General features: G+C 38.1%; 1 protein-coding gene across 1 annotated transcript in view; it reads left to right on the top strand.

The window, feature by feature from the left end:
- Positions 1 to 195: 195 nt before the first annotated feature.
- The window catches only part of LOC101854505 (zinc finger protein DZIP1L), a gene marked incomplete in the record, with an annotated part of 43214 nt that continues 26587 nt past the window's right edge, over positions 196 to 16822 (top strand). Inside the window, 10 exon segments of the mRNA XM_013083582.2 lie at positions 196 to 263; positions 4636 to 4890; positions 5467 to 5538; positions 6350 to 6415; positions 7624 to 7761; positions 10432 to 10677; positions 12803 to 12862; positions 14146 to 14260; positions 15207 to 15316; positions 15958 to 16065. Of these exon segments, the coding sequence (XP_012939036.1) occupies positions 4654 to 4890; positions 5467 to 5538; positions 6350 to 6415; positions 7624 to 7761; positions 10432 to 10677; positions 12803 to 12862; positions 14146 to 14260; positions 15207 to 15316; positions 15958 to 16065 (1152 nt within the window).

The following is a 16822-nucleotide window of genomic DNA, read 5'->3' as shown; positions in this document are numbered from 1 at the left end:
ATATTGTTTCCGGGTCAAAAAAAGGGGAAGTGTGACGTATTAATAAAAGTCTTAAATATTTTTAAAAATTGATATGTGGATTAAAATAAAAACATATAACTTAAGTTACTGTGCCTTTAATTTTAATATTAAATTTGATTCGAAAGGTAGATCTTGATCTATGCCTGAATTAAATCCCGCGAGAGGTTACAAAGAGGCATCCAAGATGGCGGACGTTTGAGTTGACAACGGGAGATCAGAATGATGACTTGTTGATAACACGGGTTGGGCTTTTGTTTCTAGTCTATCTAGATATGAGTTTGTGGTCGCATTTGAAAATACTGAAGCTAGTTACAAGAATGCCTTTTATTGAACTGGGATTGATATATAATTCTTTTCGGGGAAAGCCCTTGTATCCTGTGGGTTTTCATCTTTGGTACTGCAGCATGACCAGTTCATTCTTGTTTTGAATTAGGCTCTATACAGACTATAATAGTTATCTAGATCTAGACTAGAATCTAGATCTACTCAGACTACTGTACCGCACTTATCTTCTCTTCACAATTGATAGAACTAACCTATCATACTACAGAGGGAGGTTTTCCAGTGCCCAGCACGTGTAAAGAGTACAGCAGGCTCCGCCTAAACCTAAACTAAATGCACTGCTCGCGGGAGGGCTCCTAAGCGGCACTAAGCCTAAGTTGGCCTTAGCGTGTATTTATACTGAGCGTGCGTTTACATGAACCTGTGCAAAGGGAGAAAGGGACGCAGTTATCTCAATTCTTTGATATTCTAGTGACGTGCCTTGGAGGGTGCAGGGAGGGCCAGTTTAGATAGATCTAGATCTATATAATATATATGAGCCATTGCCAAAACGTGGGGAAAAACACACACATCTCACATTAGTGTGCATAAAATGTGATGCATTAGTATTTATTCCTCCAAAACTTATACACATGTCAAATATAGGATGTAGAACCTGCATTAACAGTTTCAGACCCCTTGTCAGCTCTACAATCTTGAGTTTGTAAATTTTGTGCCAAAAATGTTCGTTTTTTAGTAATTCCTGGAGTGTCATTTTGAGCACACCAATGCAAACTTCCAAGAATGTCCAAAATTTAGTATTTTTGGTTGTGTTTTTTTTACGTGTGCTTTGATCCTATGTTATTTGTCATTGAGAAAGGTTAACTTGCTCAAAAAATTGGTTTATTTGTTTGCAAATAGGCGAACAATTCCGATTACTTGTGCGTCTGTCGTGTCGTCACGGACTAGGTGTTTCAGAAAACACAATTATTTTTCAGTAGAATCACCGTAGCTGGTTAAATCTCTTTGACTATCGTCGTTTATTCAATACTTCAAAAGACGCGATGCGCGAAAGGAACATCGGGTTCCTAGATCTACGATTTCGGTCGGCTGTTTAACATTCGCCGTTATTGTCGTCAATTTGCGACGTGCCGGAAGTCCGAATATCGCCCACTTTTGTTTTGAACGGGTCATCAAAAGTGCCCGGATATAATTGTTTTCTTGAGTGACTTCCCCTTACCCGTGTCCCCAGAATAACGGAAGCAACGGGGGAAACAGAAAAACGAAAGTAGTCATTGCCTTCAGCGTCCGGTGACGCACAAGAATTTTGCGTTGAATGTGACGTACTGGGCTGTTTGGCGTGTTTTTAGGCTACTCTGTTGAATATTTTAGTGAAATTGCGGTGTTTACACTGGATTCCTGGAACAAGAGTGTGATGTGTGAACAAACTTCGAGAGATGGATCATTTCTGTGGTTATAGATTTAGCTTTTGTGCTCAGTGATGACGTTTGGGGTGTCGTCATGCAGCCGTACAAGACTGACCAGGGTTGGGTTGATTTAAATCAGGTTGATTTAAATCAGTTGATTTTTTTGATTTAAATCAACTTGATTTTTAAAATAAAAATCAGTGATTTAAATCACTTTTAAAAAATGTTTTCTGTTTTTACATCTTTAAACATTCAGAATTCCTTTCCTGGGTTTTATAAAACAGATATAAGGTTTAGTAGACTAAAATTGCTTAAAAGTCTGCTTCCCCCCCCTGTCAATGTAAGTAGTAAAATAATACAGTATCAATTCCCTTTTTTTTCATAATTGAAATTAGCATTTTTCTTTTTCTTTTTAGACAAACACAAGCGCGTATTACACACACACTGTATTAAAAATAAAATGCAAGTTTATCTATGCATAATTACCCCCCCCCCCCCCCCCCCCTTCCTTTTAGACTGACATTTTCTTCATTTTTTGTCTGTAGCCATAATTCACTGATAGCAGATTAAGGTTTTCTAAAATTGCAGTTGTTTAAATTGATCATTAGTTAAAATAAAGACAATGCATTTTGCACTAAAAGAACATACTTTTAGCCACCAAAAATCCCAAACTGTGTCGACATTTAAAAAAAAAAAAAAAAAAAAAAAAATCCGATTTAAATTTAAAAAATCTGATTTAAATAAAAAAATCGATTTTTTTTATTTTTATCAAAAAAATCACCAACCCTGAGACTGACTAACGTACAAGAAATTACATTGTCCTAAGAGCAAACATTTTTTAAGTAATGTGTGCTCTCTATACTCAAACAAATAAACAAACATGTCCTTGTTTATCTGTCTATCTCAAAAATACACATTTGTTCTTTGTTGGTATGATATACCTTTTTCCAATACATTGTGTTATTGTGTCATCATTGTTATGTACAAGTAATATTTTTCATAATTGCTAATATCAATAAGTTTTCAACATATATTTCATACATGCAAGATTAATTTAGAAGCAAAATACGCCTTTATTAGCCTTTATTAGCCTTTATTGATCTGTGTATCTCTTAGTGCAAATTTGTTCTTTGTAGGCATGATTTTACCTTTTCCCAGTATGTTTTGTCATCACTGTTATGTACGAGTACTGTTTGTCATAATTAGCCACATAATTGTGATCGTCCACTATCTTTGATATGACTTGGTATCTGTTTCAAAGCAAAAGAAACCTCTCCTGGGTTGTTTTTTAATTCTTAAAGTGCGCTTTTATCTCTGGAGGCAAGACTTTTGTCTTTTCCTGTACATTGTGTCATCATTGTTATGTACAAATCATGTTTGTCATCACTGTTATGTACAAGTCAGCTCCATTGATTTTGTGCTTTTGCCTCATATTATAGTTAAAAAATTTAGAACAAAACAATTGGAAATTGATCTCTATATTATTTCCCTTTGTATCCCAGACCATTCCTATCAACAAGAGCATCAAAAAAGGTTATTCGTATGAGAGTAACTACTTGTAATGACTTTCCAATTGTTTTGTTCTAAAAAAAATTTCTTTTTGCCTGCTCAATGGTTTTCAAAACTGTCAATACTTATTTTTATAAGGTAATCTATCATTTTATGTAAAATCAAGCTCATTTAAAGGATTTTGTATAGAAAAATGGAAGTCTTGTTTCCTGGTTATCCTTTTGAGCTCCTCATGTCTAAGTGGGTCAATTTGTTCAAATTTCATTGGACGAACATCTAGAGCTACCAACTTCGTGTGATTCGAATGAGATGTACACCTCGGTTTCGAACTAATGCAAACGGTTCTAGAAGTAGGCCTCAAACGCACACAAACTCAAGTTGAGTGACGCACAAACACAGATGCGGGACCGGACGGAAGGCGAGGTGCCAAAATACACTTGTCGGGGAAAATAATTTATTGATGATTAGGGATCGTAAATCACGATATATCAATAAAACTCATAAACTGTCTTTTTGCTTTTACTGTGATTGCCGAATTGCATTACCAATTGAAAACAATGTTTTTATGGAAAACAGTTCAATGTTCTAAAGAACATGGTTCAATTTTGAATACTTAAGTGCACATCCAGAGCGTAAAGTTAAGTTTGCGGGTTAACACATTACCAATTGTAGCACACATTCATGTGCAAGTGTGAATGAGATGCAGCCAGTATTTTATAAAAGATGGATCAGAGGACAAACAGCCAACCTCTTGGTTGTAGCAACAGCGTGTAGCCACTATGCATCATGTCATCAATATACACATATATATATGGTATCTTATATTTTTCTGAAGAAAATGGCTATTCTCACCCGCCCGGAAGTTCTCGCAAGATCAACTCCTCCCCTCTTCTCTCTCTCTCTGTCTCTTTCTGAATACTGTCTATCGGTGTGGACGATCAAATTGACCAAAACAAAGTTAAAAAATGATGTTAAAACACAAAAGTAAATTAATTTGGTTGTCTACAAAGATGCTACGGCTATTTAACTTTTCGAATCGAGCCGAACTACACGGGTCGCCATTTTGTTTTGCTCGGAAATTCTCGCGCTACTCCTCTCTCTCTTTCTCTCTCTCTCTCTCCACTGCCCACAGACAAAATTGTACGCTTTTAGTAGGCTACAGTTGTAATGGAACATTTGTTCACGGCACAGAATTCTACAATTTTTCTGTTATCACAGTGTAGAATTCTGTGGTTTAGGGTGAACGCGCACCGGGTGAGAATAGCCACAAGACTCGCCTGCAGAAGACTCGCCTGCCACAAGACTCGCCTGCACTAGTCTCACTCCGGGTGAGAATAGAGGTGGCCTTTTCTGAAATTTGGATGCCTATATTTTCTGTTTGTTTCACAATTATGTGTGTTTGTTTATCCCTGAACAGTTTTACAGACCAGACAAGATGGGTACACAGTTCATGCCTTCTTCAGCCTATTATGGGCCCCAGGCTCCTGTCAATGGATACAATGGCTACCCTGGTGGCAAAAATGGTGGATTTTCTTTTCGCAAGCGTGTGGAGAGGGTGGACTGGAGGAAGATTGCCTCTGTTGATGTGGATAACATTTCAAGGACGCTAGACTTCACAACCCTTCAAGAAAACATCATGAATTTAACATTTTGTAACTTAGAGGCTGAACTGGTAGGACTTTAAAATTTCATCAGCTTTGTACTTTTTCCTTTTTTTCATTTGTTTAGCTTTAGCTATACAGTTGTGCACAGATAACACATAAGATGGAAAACTCAAAATCATGGATAGCTGGTACAATTTAGCATTCCCTGACCGATATAACATTGTATTTACTTATTCACTAAATCGGTTTATCTAAATTGTTGCAGTGCGAATACAATTGTGAATTCCTGACATGATTGCCTGTGCTTGACTTTTGTTTACTTTAAAAGCAGCAAGCTTTATTCAAAAGTTGTTATGTCATGTTACATGTTAGCCCTTGCTATTGCCAAAGAGAGCTTCGATTGTGATCGATTCGCATCAAATTATTGCAGGTTTCTTGATGCATCGAAAAGTTAATGATGGTTTCTTTGCTTCTCCTCAATTCATATAAGGTTACACTTAACAATTCAGAGACATTACTAAAGTAGGTACCTGGTAACAGATATGAAATTGATTATTTTTCAAACCTGAAAAAACCATTTGTACAGCTTCTCTTTAGAATTTCTTTATATAACAGACAATTAACTACTTCCCTTTCTTTTGCAGGATATTCGCTCTGTGGATCCAAATTTTGTTAAGCTGTTCAAGTTAGCACAACTGACCATTGAGTATTTGCTTGTGAGTTTCATTGATTGTCTTTGTTCTGTTGCATTTGATTTGTGAGAAAGCAAAAGAGCAGTCTTACTGAAAATTATAGCTTTAACTTTTTAAAAAATGTGTTTGTATTTATGACTTTCAATTTGTGTCACTACATTAGAAATAGCTGTTCCTTTCCAAAGCCAACAATAGTAGTTTGGTTTGGATATCATATTATTCTTATTTATTTTATAAGAACTTAGCATTTTGCGTAATACTTGGTACAGCTGCTTTGGTCATAATAATATAGTGACAAGTAAAAACTGACAAGAAGGAAATATTTTCTTTGCATCACTTAGCACTTTCTTTTAGTAAAAGTGAAGGAAATGACACATTTGGACAAAAACACAAATGTTGAGGATTTTGGATTTAGAAATAAAGGTATTCCAGCTTTACAGAAATAATTTTATCTTTTTTTTAGATTCTCCACATCAAATATTACTCATCTACTAACAGTCAGTTGTATAGCTTGACAGCTTTGAGCGTTTTTGAGATCTATGCAGCACATTCTACACATGTGTTGACAGTTTTCGTTATTGATGATACATGTATTTTAAGCTTCTAACGTGTTGCTTGGCACAAGTTGTTGAAGACTTGGCGTATCTGATGTCTCCTTGAAGTTTAAAGTCTTCACTTTCGTTAGGAGAATTCCTTCGAGTTTGAATTACTGTCTTGGGTTTTAAGTTCATCGTCAGAAACATACTTTTCTCTTTTCTGTATTTATATACAAATGTTCAATATTCATTATAATAACTCTATGATTTACCTGTGCTTTCTATATTTTTTCTCACAGCACAGTCAAGAGTATTTAGCAGGGCTGTGTGCTTCTTTAGAAGAGAAATCGAAGCAGTCTGATCAGGTAAAGTGATTTTATAATGAACTTTGATGAGCAAGCTATTTGAATATTTACTGTCTGTCTTTTCAAAATGTATGAAGGCTGTAGTTCATTTTATCTCTTAAGACAAGATCCTGATTTGCATAGACTGAACAGATATTGCGAGAAATCCCTGTTTTAGCCCAGTTCTAAATGCTGTTCTACCTCAGGGTTGACACTCTTTGGAACGTATTGAGGAAGAAGATTCGGCACTAATTAAAATGTCCATCTACAGCGATGCACTGTGGATATTTCTTTTTGCTCTGCAACTCTTCTTAATTTAAAGCAAAAATTGATGGCAACCAGTATGACCATTCAATCAATTACTTTGGTGATGGTACCCTTTTTTTTTTGTAAGTGTTATACAGCGTTAACAACTGCACAAGGTCATATGAGCGCACAGGACACATCAAACATTTTAGTGTGGTCTGCCTCATCAACTTTTTTCAAGCATTCTTCTTTCCCTTGATCACAGCTGGTTTGTTACGTGTGATCTTCTCTGGTTTGCCTCTCATCTGCTTCTTTTTCGTAGTTGCTACTGCGCGTATCATTTGTGGCTGGAAGACACTGGAAGAGTGGCCTGCTCATTCTTTATCTTTCTTGTAGTTCTATTATCATATATATTCTGCTCATGATGAAATGTGGCCATGAATCACTCAACAACTTGGAGAGACTTGAAGGAAGTATTTAAAATGCCAAAAATGTCTAAATCTGTTCTCTGTTATTGATCCCAACAGAATTCTCGATTGTATGAAGGCCATTGGCCTTTACAATTAACTGTAAATAGCATTATTTAAAAAAATTGTTTCAAGTGTTATTTTGAAACTGAAATTTTATCACAAATTTTCAACATTTTAATAGAAATTTTGATATACACCAACCCGTGCTATGAATTGTAGTGAATGCAACCAACTAGTGTTCCACGCCCTCATATAACCTTATGCCGTAAAACTCTTACTAAACTAAACTCACTCAGCAACAGCTCTCCTGTGGAAGTTGGAAGGTACCACTGAAATGTCTATTTTATCTTTCTCCCCCCCTACTCTGTTATTCTTTATCCCACCCCACCTCTAATTGTTTCGGTATCAATGTTTTTCTCTTTACCTCAAAAAAGCAAACAACCGACAAAATGTGTTAGTCATCCAGCTATCTTGCTGTGAACCGCAACTCTTCTGCTTTTTTTCTCCTTCCAGGACGTAGAGAAAGTGAAGCAAGAGCTGGAGGAGGCACGTAAGGAGCTGACTGAGGTGAAGAAGGAAAGCCACAAGAGGAAGAAGATGCTCATAGCTCAGCAACAGCTCATGTATGCAGGCAATGAGAGCTACAATAAGGTAAGAAGAGAGAGCCAGAACTTTACTCATACTCCAACAAGGTTGATACTCTCTATAGGATGATAAGACAGCCAGAGGAAATCAGAATGGAAATGACAGCTCGAGGAAATATTTTTGTAGACCTCCAACAGGTGTACGACAGAGGGTAGAGAAAAGGCCTACTCATGAAAATGATGGACCTCGGGATGCACAGAAAACTTTATATATGGATCAAGTTTTTCCTAGCGGATTGAAACATCGAAACCAAGGTGAACAATGCCCACTCGTCAAGAGAAGTACTCGAGGAAGGCCTACCCCAAGGCTCCTGTCTAAGTTGCACTTTGTTCCTGATTTTCTTCAATAGGTGCTGAAATCTGAAAAGACTCTCTAAGCTGATGATCTTGCTCTCTGGCAGACACATAACAGCACAGTAGTAGGAGCAGGGAAATTGAATGAAGACCTCAAGAGGCTCCACAATTACTGTCAGAAATAGAAGCTCAAAATAAACTGCCTGAAAATAGTATACACCATCTTTACAAAGCGCCATAAAACAGCCAAAGAAAAGCTCCAACTGAAGATGGGAAATGAAAATCTCACCAAAGAAGAACAACAAACATACCTAGGAGTCCAACTTGACCAAAGTCTAACAATGAAAAGCCAAGTGGAGAGCATAAAGAACAAGGCGAAAAGAAGACTCAAACTTAAAAAACCTCGTAAGCAGTTCATGGGAATCAGACAAACAAACTCTGAGAGCTCTATACCTTGGTTATGTCCGATCTTCCCTGAAATACAGCAATAGTCTACTCACTATGTGTAGTGCAACTACTTTCAATACCCTTGACAAGGTCCAAAATAATGCCATTTCGTTTCATAAACGATGGCATGAGATCTATACCTACTGCCACACATGAAATTCTTTCAAATGTTGAACCCCTGGGAATTCGCTGAGATAAAGCAGTTTTGGAGCTCCATGAAAGAACCAAAGGAATGTGCCCAAAGCTCCCAAACAGGAAATTCTTAGAAACATGGAAACTAAAGAAGCAACTTCAACAAAAATCCATCGTGCTTGGCATCACAGAACTAATAGAGAGTCACCATCTACCACAAAACAGAAGAGAAACCAAAAGAGTCTACCAAAACATCCCTCCCCACATTTCTATGGAAAAGCCAATCATTACAACATCTCTTACCGACAGTAGCACAAAATCTTCAGACCCAGTGACGTTGATGCTTCCATCACATCAAACAATCGACAGCTTTTCAAATGACTGTATACACAGCTATACAGACGGCTCAGCATTCAAAGGCACAACTAAAGCCGGATATGGAATACTAATACAGTACCCAGATGGAAGTTCCAATGAGATCTCTGCAGCCTGTGGAGAGAAATGCAACAAATACGATGCAGAAATGATAGCAATTGAAACAACGCTGTACCATTTCCTCACAGTTTTTCACATTCATCCAAATAAAACGCAGAGTATAGTGATTTTCACTGACTCACTATCAGTCTCACAAGTGATAGAAAATGATCATAATCTAAACGAAGACTAGACACGACATATACTGTTCGGCTCCGATCACCTGATAACATCCTGTGGCGTCAACCGGGTGATGCAGCGGATTCCCGGACACTCAAACATACCTGGAAATGACAGAGCAAACACACTTGCCAAAAGGTGATCTAGACAGGAACGACCCGACATTCCAACCTCATACAACACTGCAAAACTAATCATTAAAAAGCAACAGGAAACAAGATTGGATGAACAGATGGGCCTTGGGACAGACAAGCAGAGCAATTTTCAAACATATGACCACAACAAAACGAAATGACAATATCAACTACCTACCGAGAAAGAAACAGACCACGATCTTCCGCCTATGAACAGAATATATACAGCTCAAATTTCACTTGAACAGAATAAAACAAGAACTTCCCCCAATGTGTCCTTTGTGTGACTATGCATATGAGACTGGATCATCACCTTTTCCACCGTACGGCCCTAAATGGTGGCGTCAGTAGCCTAGTTGTTAGGCTACCGGACTCGTAATCGTGAGATTGTGGGTTCGGGGGTTGGAGCCTCAGCTCGGTCCGACGTTGTGTCCTTGGGAAAGGCACTTTACACGAGTTTCCCATTTGGCTTGGTCCTTTCGGAGATGGACGTTAAACTCGGAGGCCCCGCCTCTTAAATAACCTAATAGTGTTGATAGGGGCGTTAAACCTATACCATTTCACCATTTCAGCCCTAAATGACATCAGAGCTACACTTCCCCCTCCGAGACCTAACATTGACAACACACTCTATGGAACATTACAGCAACTACAACAAACCTGCACTTATCACTACATGGCATTGGACAGAAGGGCGAGAGCCCAGCTGTTGCTAGATCGATAACAACAACAACAACAACAACGACATAGGATGATAAGAACAGAAGAAGAATAACTTTCTTTCAGAAAGTGTTTGATTTATGGAATATAGAATATTTTTTAAAGTCATTTTTCTTGAAATTTGAAATTGATTTTTATGAGGATTGTGATAATTGAGGGCATTGTTTTCATCCTGATCAGAACCTATATGATTTTGTCTCTTTAGATCTCTGATTTTTGAAAGGCTTTTCTGACTTTTCATTTATGTTGGTATTGTCATTTTCATTCATTAATTTGCCTCCACATTCTTCCCACAGTGCCCTTTCTGTGCCAAGGCTTTCATGAACAACTCGTACCTCCAGTCGCACATCACGCGACGCCACACGGCAGGGACCGGAGCCAATAAGGATAACTCTAGTACAGTCAGCCCTGACCTTGGCATGGGCTCCGACAGCGGCCATAACCAGATGGAAACAGAACTGAGCCAGATCAAAGAGAGGCTGCTCAAGCAGGAGGCGGAGCTTCAGGAGGAGAGGCGGGCACTTCTGTCTCTCAAAAACAAAGTAAGTGAAATGCAGTGATAGTGTAAGATAAATTGGTTTAAACTGTTCTAATGTAAATTTACAGTTTTATGCCTTCTTTGTACTAATGGCTTTGCCTCAAATTTTATAACACTTTATATGACACATTGGGTAAGGGTGGAATTCTGCTGCCTCTGTTGCTTTTAGAAAACTGACTTGACAATTGTCTTCTTTTTTTGAGCAGGGGACATTTTTGTCAATCTGCTCCACCTGTCTTCTCTCCTTTTTCTGGCTGTCTGCATTTTCATTAAAGTTAGTCGCCACAGTCAGCTGGGATCTGTTTAAAGGTGTAAGGAGTCTGAGTGGCAAGGAATTTAGTTTTTGTTTTAGTCAGGGTTATATAGCACTTTCGACACAATAAGGTCGTATAAGTGCCGAAGATTAGAGGTGTTACAATAGAGTAACAAACAAACAAAAAAAGAAGTAGGAGAGTTAAGGATGATAAATATTTGATAGGAAAGAAGGGGCAAACCACACCGGAGCTCTTGCCAACCACCCACTGGCAATGGCTGCCAGGGTAGTCCAAAGTACATTTGTATAAAAGATAATGGTGTAAGATGTTCTAGTGATACCTTCCAATCTCTTTATGGGAATATTATGTTTTCTTTTGTGGAGAAAGAGAGCCAGGACAGCTTAAAAAGATTGATTGAAAGCAGTGGAAATGGTCAGAGACGGCCACCCATTGTCAAAAGAGAGAAGTGGTTTTCCTAGATGGGTGGACGTCATGAACATTGTCATTATAATAATAGTATGGAAAAAAACCTCATTGGTGTAAGTGGAAAGAAGTCATTGGTACGAGTGATTGTCTTGGACTGGTGGCTGTGAGAGCAGGTTTGACTATTAATTGTAATTAAAAGTGATGGAATCAGAAGAACTGTTTTCCCTCGTTTGACTAATTTGCTCATGACTCCACCAGTGTTACTATTTGTCACTTGAAATCGCTAGTTTGAACAGTCGTAGAAAGAAACGATAAAATTTACATGTGCTTGTTTAACTGTGTCAGAACCAGCAATTCATGATATCAAAACATATATGCTTGTTTAACTGTGTCAGAACCAGCAATTCATGATATCAAAATAACAGTTAAATTTTACTTACATGCTGTGCCACTGACATTGTAGCCAACTCATTCTTTGTACGAGCATATGTAACATTACAGCTGCACTGAAGGTAAAGCCTCACAAATGTAAAGTTAATTTTCAAAACAGGGTGCCAAGTGCTTAGGAAAAATGCCAAAAACTGTCAGAATACATTTTGCTCACCATTCCTTGAATTTGGGAAAATATTGTTCCTCCACGTAAGAATGATGATGTCATAAGTTCATGTTACATTCCAAATTTTTGTGGATTGATTTGTATGTCGTAAAGTATTGGTTTATTTTTACCTCTTAAATGCATTGAGTTACCTAGTATGTCATGAAATTGCACAATTTCATCAATTTTGATGTATCTAGAAATGCAAACATGTTGCATTGAAAGGGTTAAAGGTCACGTTCAAATGCAGATGGCAGGTGGCAGGATCAACTTGGCAACCATGTCGTTTTAACTTACGTGCACTCTTATTAGTCTATTCATCAATGACTTTGCACCACAGATAGTTAATTTCAAGTAAACATCTTTTGTTGCTGCGTCTTGTTTACTGTTTGTGCAATGTTGTAACTTGTGTAAACTTTACATTTTCAAAAAAGCAAGAACAGAAAGATAAAGAAATTCATATTATGTACCAACTGCAGTGAGGTTACTGGACTCACTGTGCTACAAATGAAATAGGGAGAGAGAGAGACGTGAAAGAGAGAGATAGAGAGAGAGAGAGAGTAGTTTCAGCACGCGAGACATGTATTTACTAATATCCTGTCTTGTTGTGGGTATGTGTGAGTGCACCTAACCTTTGTAACATCCACTGCCATTGTAAACGACAAAGACAAATTTCTTCCTGTGAGATGAATAAAGATTGTTTTTGTCATTGTTATTAATAAGATTGTAGTGGTGATTCATGTTAAACTCCACGCTCCACAAATGTAATCAGAGAAGATTTTTTCATCCACACATAGATTGCTTCATATTCACCCCTTAGTTGCTAACCTCTTGCTAATCTGATTTGTATCTAGGACCCCAGATTCATCAAGTCTCAAAGCAGTGAAAATCTTGCTGCACCTGATGGCAATGAAGTTAGTAATATATATTATCAACAACCAACCAGTCAAATAGGGCTTACTTCACTGAAAATACAACTTCTAAATGGTTACCTCTGGGTACTTTTATTTCACGAGATCACCAGCACACAGTGATCACAGTAAACATTTTCCCCCATTTCCATAAGTATTTTAGGAAGTCATTATCAGCTTGCTCAGGAATCTATGAATTGTTTTCAGCAAAGTAAGCCTTGTTTTGGTTTGTTGAACCACAATGGATTGTGATCCTCATACTGTTGATTTCTAAATGAAATGGATGTGGGTGCTCTGGTGGGGTTTACTCCTTCTTTCCTCTCAAACATCTATGGTCCTTATCTCTCCTCCTTCTTTTTTGTGTCTGTTACTCTCATGTAACACCTCTAATCTTGAGCACAGAAAATCCTCTTCTTTAAAATGTTCTCCTTTCACATCCTTTCCTGATCTCCAGCAATGTTCTGTCTTCTGCTTTCGTCTCCACTTTCTGCCCCCACCCCTTCGCCCACTTTGCTTCCTCCTCTGGGCTCCTGACTCTTTCTGCAGCTTTTCTACTACATCTCCTTGTCTCGAAAGAGTGTCTTTTGTATTTCTTTTTTTAAATGGTAAAATGCATGTGTGCAGGTGTTAAGTCTGTTTGTGTGTCTCTAAAGAATACAATCATGCCATTTGTGAGGCAGCGTGGTGGAATCAGGCTCTCGTCAATTTTTGGGCATGTAGAGTTATTGGTATAGTCTTAAAGGTTGTTCTCTTGTGTTTATTGGGACGAAAAAAATATCCATTTATCTTTGCGATTGAAGGAGGTGGGGGTCACCTGTTTTCAGAGGTAAAATTAGTGAGAAAATGGCCGCCAAAGATTAGTTATTTCCTTATCTTAATAGTCCGTGGTAACTGAAAGTTTACATTTTTTGTGCCTTTAATCAACGTTTTTCAGAAAAAAATCACACCGAAATGAGTTCTTTAATGGGCATGAAAGGTGTTTTGCCAAAGAACAAAAATTTGATAAAAATTCACAAACCAACAGAAAAAAGCAAGTTTCTTCACTTTGATCATTTTGACGAGAGCCTGATTCCACCACACTGCCTCACATTTGTTCCTGTGACTGTAGCTGTGCTTGTACTTCCCTCTCTCACTTTTGGGCTCTTCCAGCAGGTCCTATAACTTTCCCACTTCTCCCTGATTTCTTTCTTATTTCTTTTTACTTTTTCACTGTGCAAATTATCCATTGTCTTATCTATATAATATTTGTTTGAAGACTTTAACAAAAATATTTCTGGTACCCCTAGAATGGTGAGGGTGGAGGTGGCATGAGCTCTGCCATCATGAAGGAGATGAAGGAACTGAATGCCAAGTACCAGGCCTCACAAAGAGCCCTGACTGAGCTGGAAGCTCGCAGTGGAGGTAAGAGCTTGGATCTACTACTCTTCACCCACATTTTTTTCACTTACTCGTTTTTGTTGCTGCTTTTTACACATTTGGGTTTTCGGGAATTTTTTGAATTCGTGATTCAAGTTGTCAGGTGTGATGCATTCCAATGCAGTAGTACCCCTTCTAACATTTCACAAAGGACTTTTGTGTGTGAATTTCTTTAAAAAAAACAAAAAAACTTTGAATTCAAATCACATATGAAAAAAACCCAACCTAGTAAACAGTAGACTTATTCCCGAGGAGGTCACAACTCACAGATCCCCATTTCTGTAGTTTTTTAAAATTGTGCACAAAGTTATTCATTGCTTTGTGTTGAACACAAGCAGTTTTTTAAAGAAGAGCTGTGTTTGTGAACACTGCCCCCTGCGAAGCATAATAATAAATAGCATTTATGCTACGCATTTCCATTTTCTAAAAAATGCTCAGTGCGCTTTACATTGAGAAAGATATCACATCTTAAAAATTAATAGACAAGTGTGTAAGATAAACATAGTATTATGCATATGAATGTATATATGTATAAAAATTTCTGTGAGAAAACTAGTCATGCAGTGAACCTGGCAATGCGTTCACACAAAAATATAGAATGCAATAAAAACTCACAAATGGTCAGAATGAAATTGAAATTTGAATAGCTAGAAACATTCCATAAAAACATACAGACTTTTGGGGATCCAACTACCAAGTGACTGTGAATGGTTCCTCCTCTCCCCCCCCCCTCTTCCCCCACCCCATACTTCTTAGATCCTTTATGTCTATGTTGCTCAGTCCTCCCTGGTCTGTTCAGTTTTTGCTGCACTTTTTAAAGATGAAAATGGGAACTGAAGAGCAAATACCCGCAACAAGATAATTTGGAGAAATGTTTCTTTTTGTTGTAAATGCGTGAGCCTGTATTTTACTTTGTGTGTGTTTGTGGCAGGCAAGCGGTCATACCTGGGTGATCTTGAAGATGATGTGGAGAACGATAAGGACCTGCTGAAAGAACAAAGGAGTGAAGTGGCTGCTCTCAAGGAACAACTCCAAGAACAGGTGTGGAGACCTGAGGCTGTAAAAAAAAAGTTTTCTTAAAATGATTTGTGGTTATGGGCTCCATGTTATCTTTTCTTTTTGACTGTTGGTGTAGTTGTGAAAGGGGGGGGGGGTTGGATCGAGAAGGTTGTGGGATGGACCTCTAAGGTCGATGAGACTTTGGTCTTCTTACAAGTTGGACTTTGCGGCCTTATGGAATGATGAGATTTTCTGTCATTTCCTTCTCATCTTGAAGACTCTCTTATGGCTCATGTATTCACAATTGAGATATATATATATATGTGTCTTCCACAAGGAGGTCATTAGGTTTCGATGCTTTAACTACTGTTTTTGCCTCAGTGTCTTCTGCTTCTGTACTACAGTGTTGCGATTCTAGCAGCTCTTGGTGATAGACTAAATGTGGATTGTGAAACTATTCAACAAATGAATGCTTGCATGGGTATGTGTCTTGTAGATTAAGGGAAAAGGGGGGGGGGACTTTTTAGATGTCCCAATGGGATGATTGTTACTTATTTTAACAGCAGTTTTGTTAGCTCTTGTGGAGGATGATAGTGCGGAGAATGTTGTGAGAAAGATTCATTGACAGCCATCACAGGCTTGAGTGTATCAAGGAGGAATAACATGTCCTTGTCTATCCTCAGCTGAACCAGATGAGCGAACACATGCAGCACAAACTGACTCGTCAGGATAAGAAGTGGCAGAAAAAGGTGTACCAAATGACCCAGCAGCATGCTAGTGAAATCAAGAAGGTAATTTTGTTTTTATTCGAAAGATTGCTATTCTTTTTAAATAGGTGAATGTTGATGTCAAGGAATCAGTACATTTGCTTTGTAAAAGACTTATGATCTATTCTTCTTCTTTAGTTCTGTGTGAATATTGCTTTTTTGTGATGTTGGTGGCCTAGTGGTTAGGCTCTTGGACTCACAACTGTAAGGTCATGGGCCCAACGTTGTGTCCTTGGGAAAGGCACTTTATACGAATTTTCCTCACTACACCCAAGTGGGAATGGGTACCCAGCTAATAACAGCGAAAGATCTTTTCTGTTTGTTAGTGTTTGAGCACTTACTCAGCTGCTTGCACTGTATGCTGCCTGGAAAGCTGAGAATGTTTCTGAGTGTTCTATGGTCTGCTGGGGTAGTAATATTATCTTGTAAATCGCATAGAGCTTACTGTTGAGCTGAGGCTTTCGCAATACACATTCTATTTATTATTAGGTATTTAGGCCTAGATGTTGCTGTAAGTTGGAACTGCAGTGAGTTGTGGGTTTTCTCGGGATGGACAGACTGGCATCTGATCCAGGAGCTGGTTGTTCCTCTGTGGGAACTGTGTTGAACTCTGCCCTTATGGATCTGTTTTGGCTTTGCTTTAACTTTTGCTAGTGGTTACTGTTGTTAGAATGTTGCTTTATGACGAATATGTTGAAAAATGTTGAAAGTGTTACAGATCTTTTCTATGTGTTGAAGTATAAAACGGTGTCCTCTTTTATCATGCTCATTTCAGACTATT

Source organism: Aplysia californica, unplaced genomic scaffold (genome assembly GCF_000002075.1).
Source record: "Aplysia californica isolate F4 #8 unplaced genomic scaffold, AplCal3.0 scaffold00242, whole genome shotgun sequence".
NCBI lineage: Eukaryota > Metazoa > Mollusca > Gastropoda > Aplysiida > Aplysiidae > Aplysia > Aplysia californica.
The sequence above is the reverse complement of the archived record's forward strand: the minus strand, read 5'-3'. Positions and strand labels throughout refer to the sequence as shown.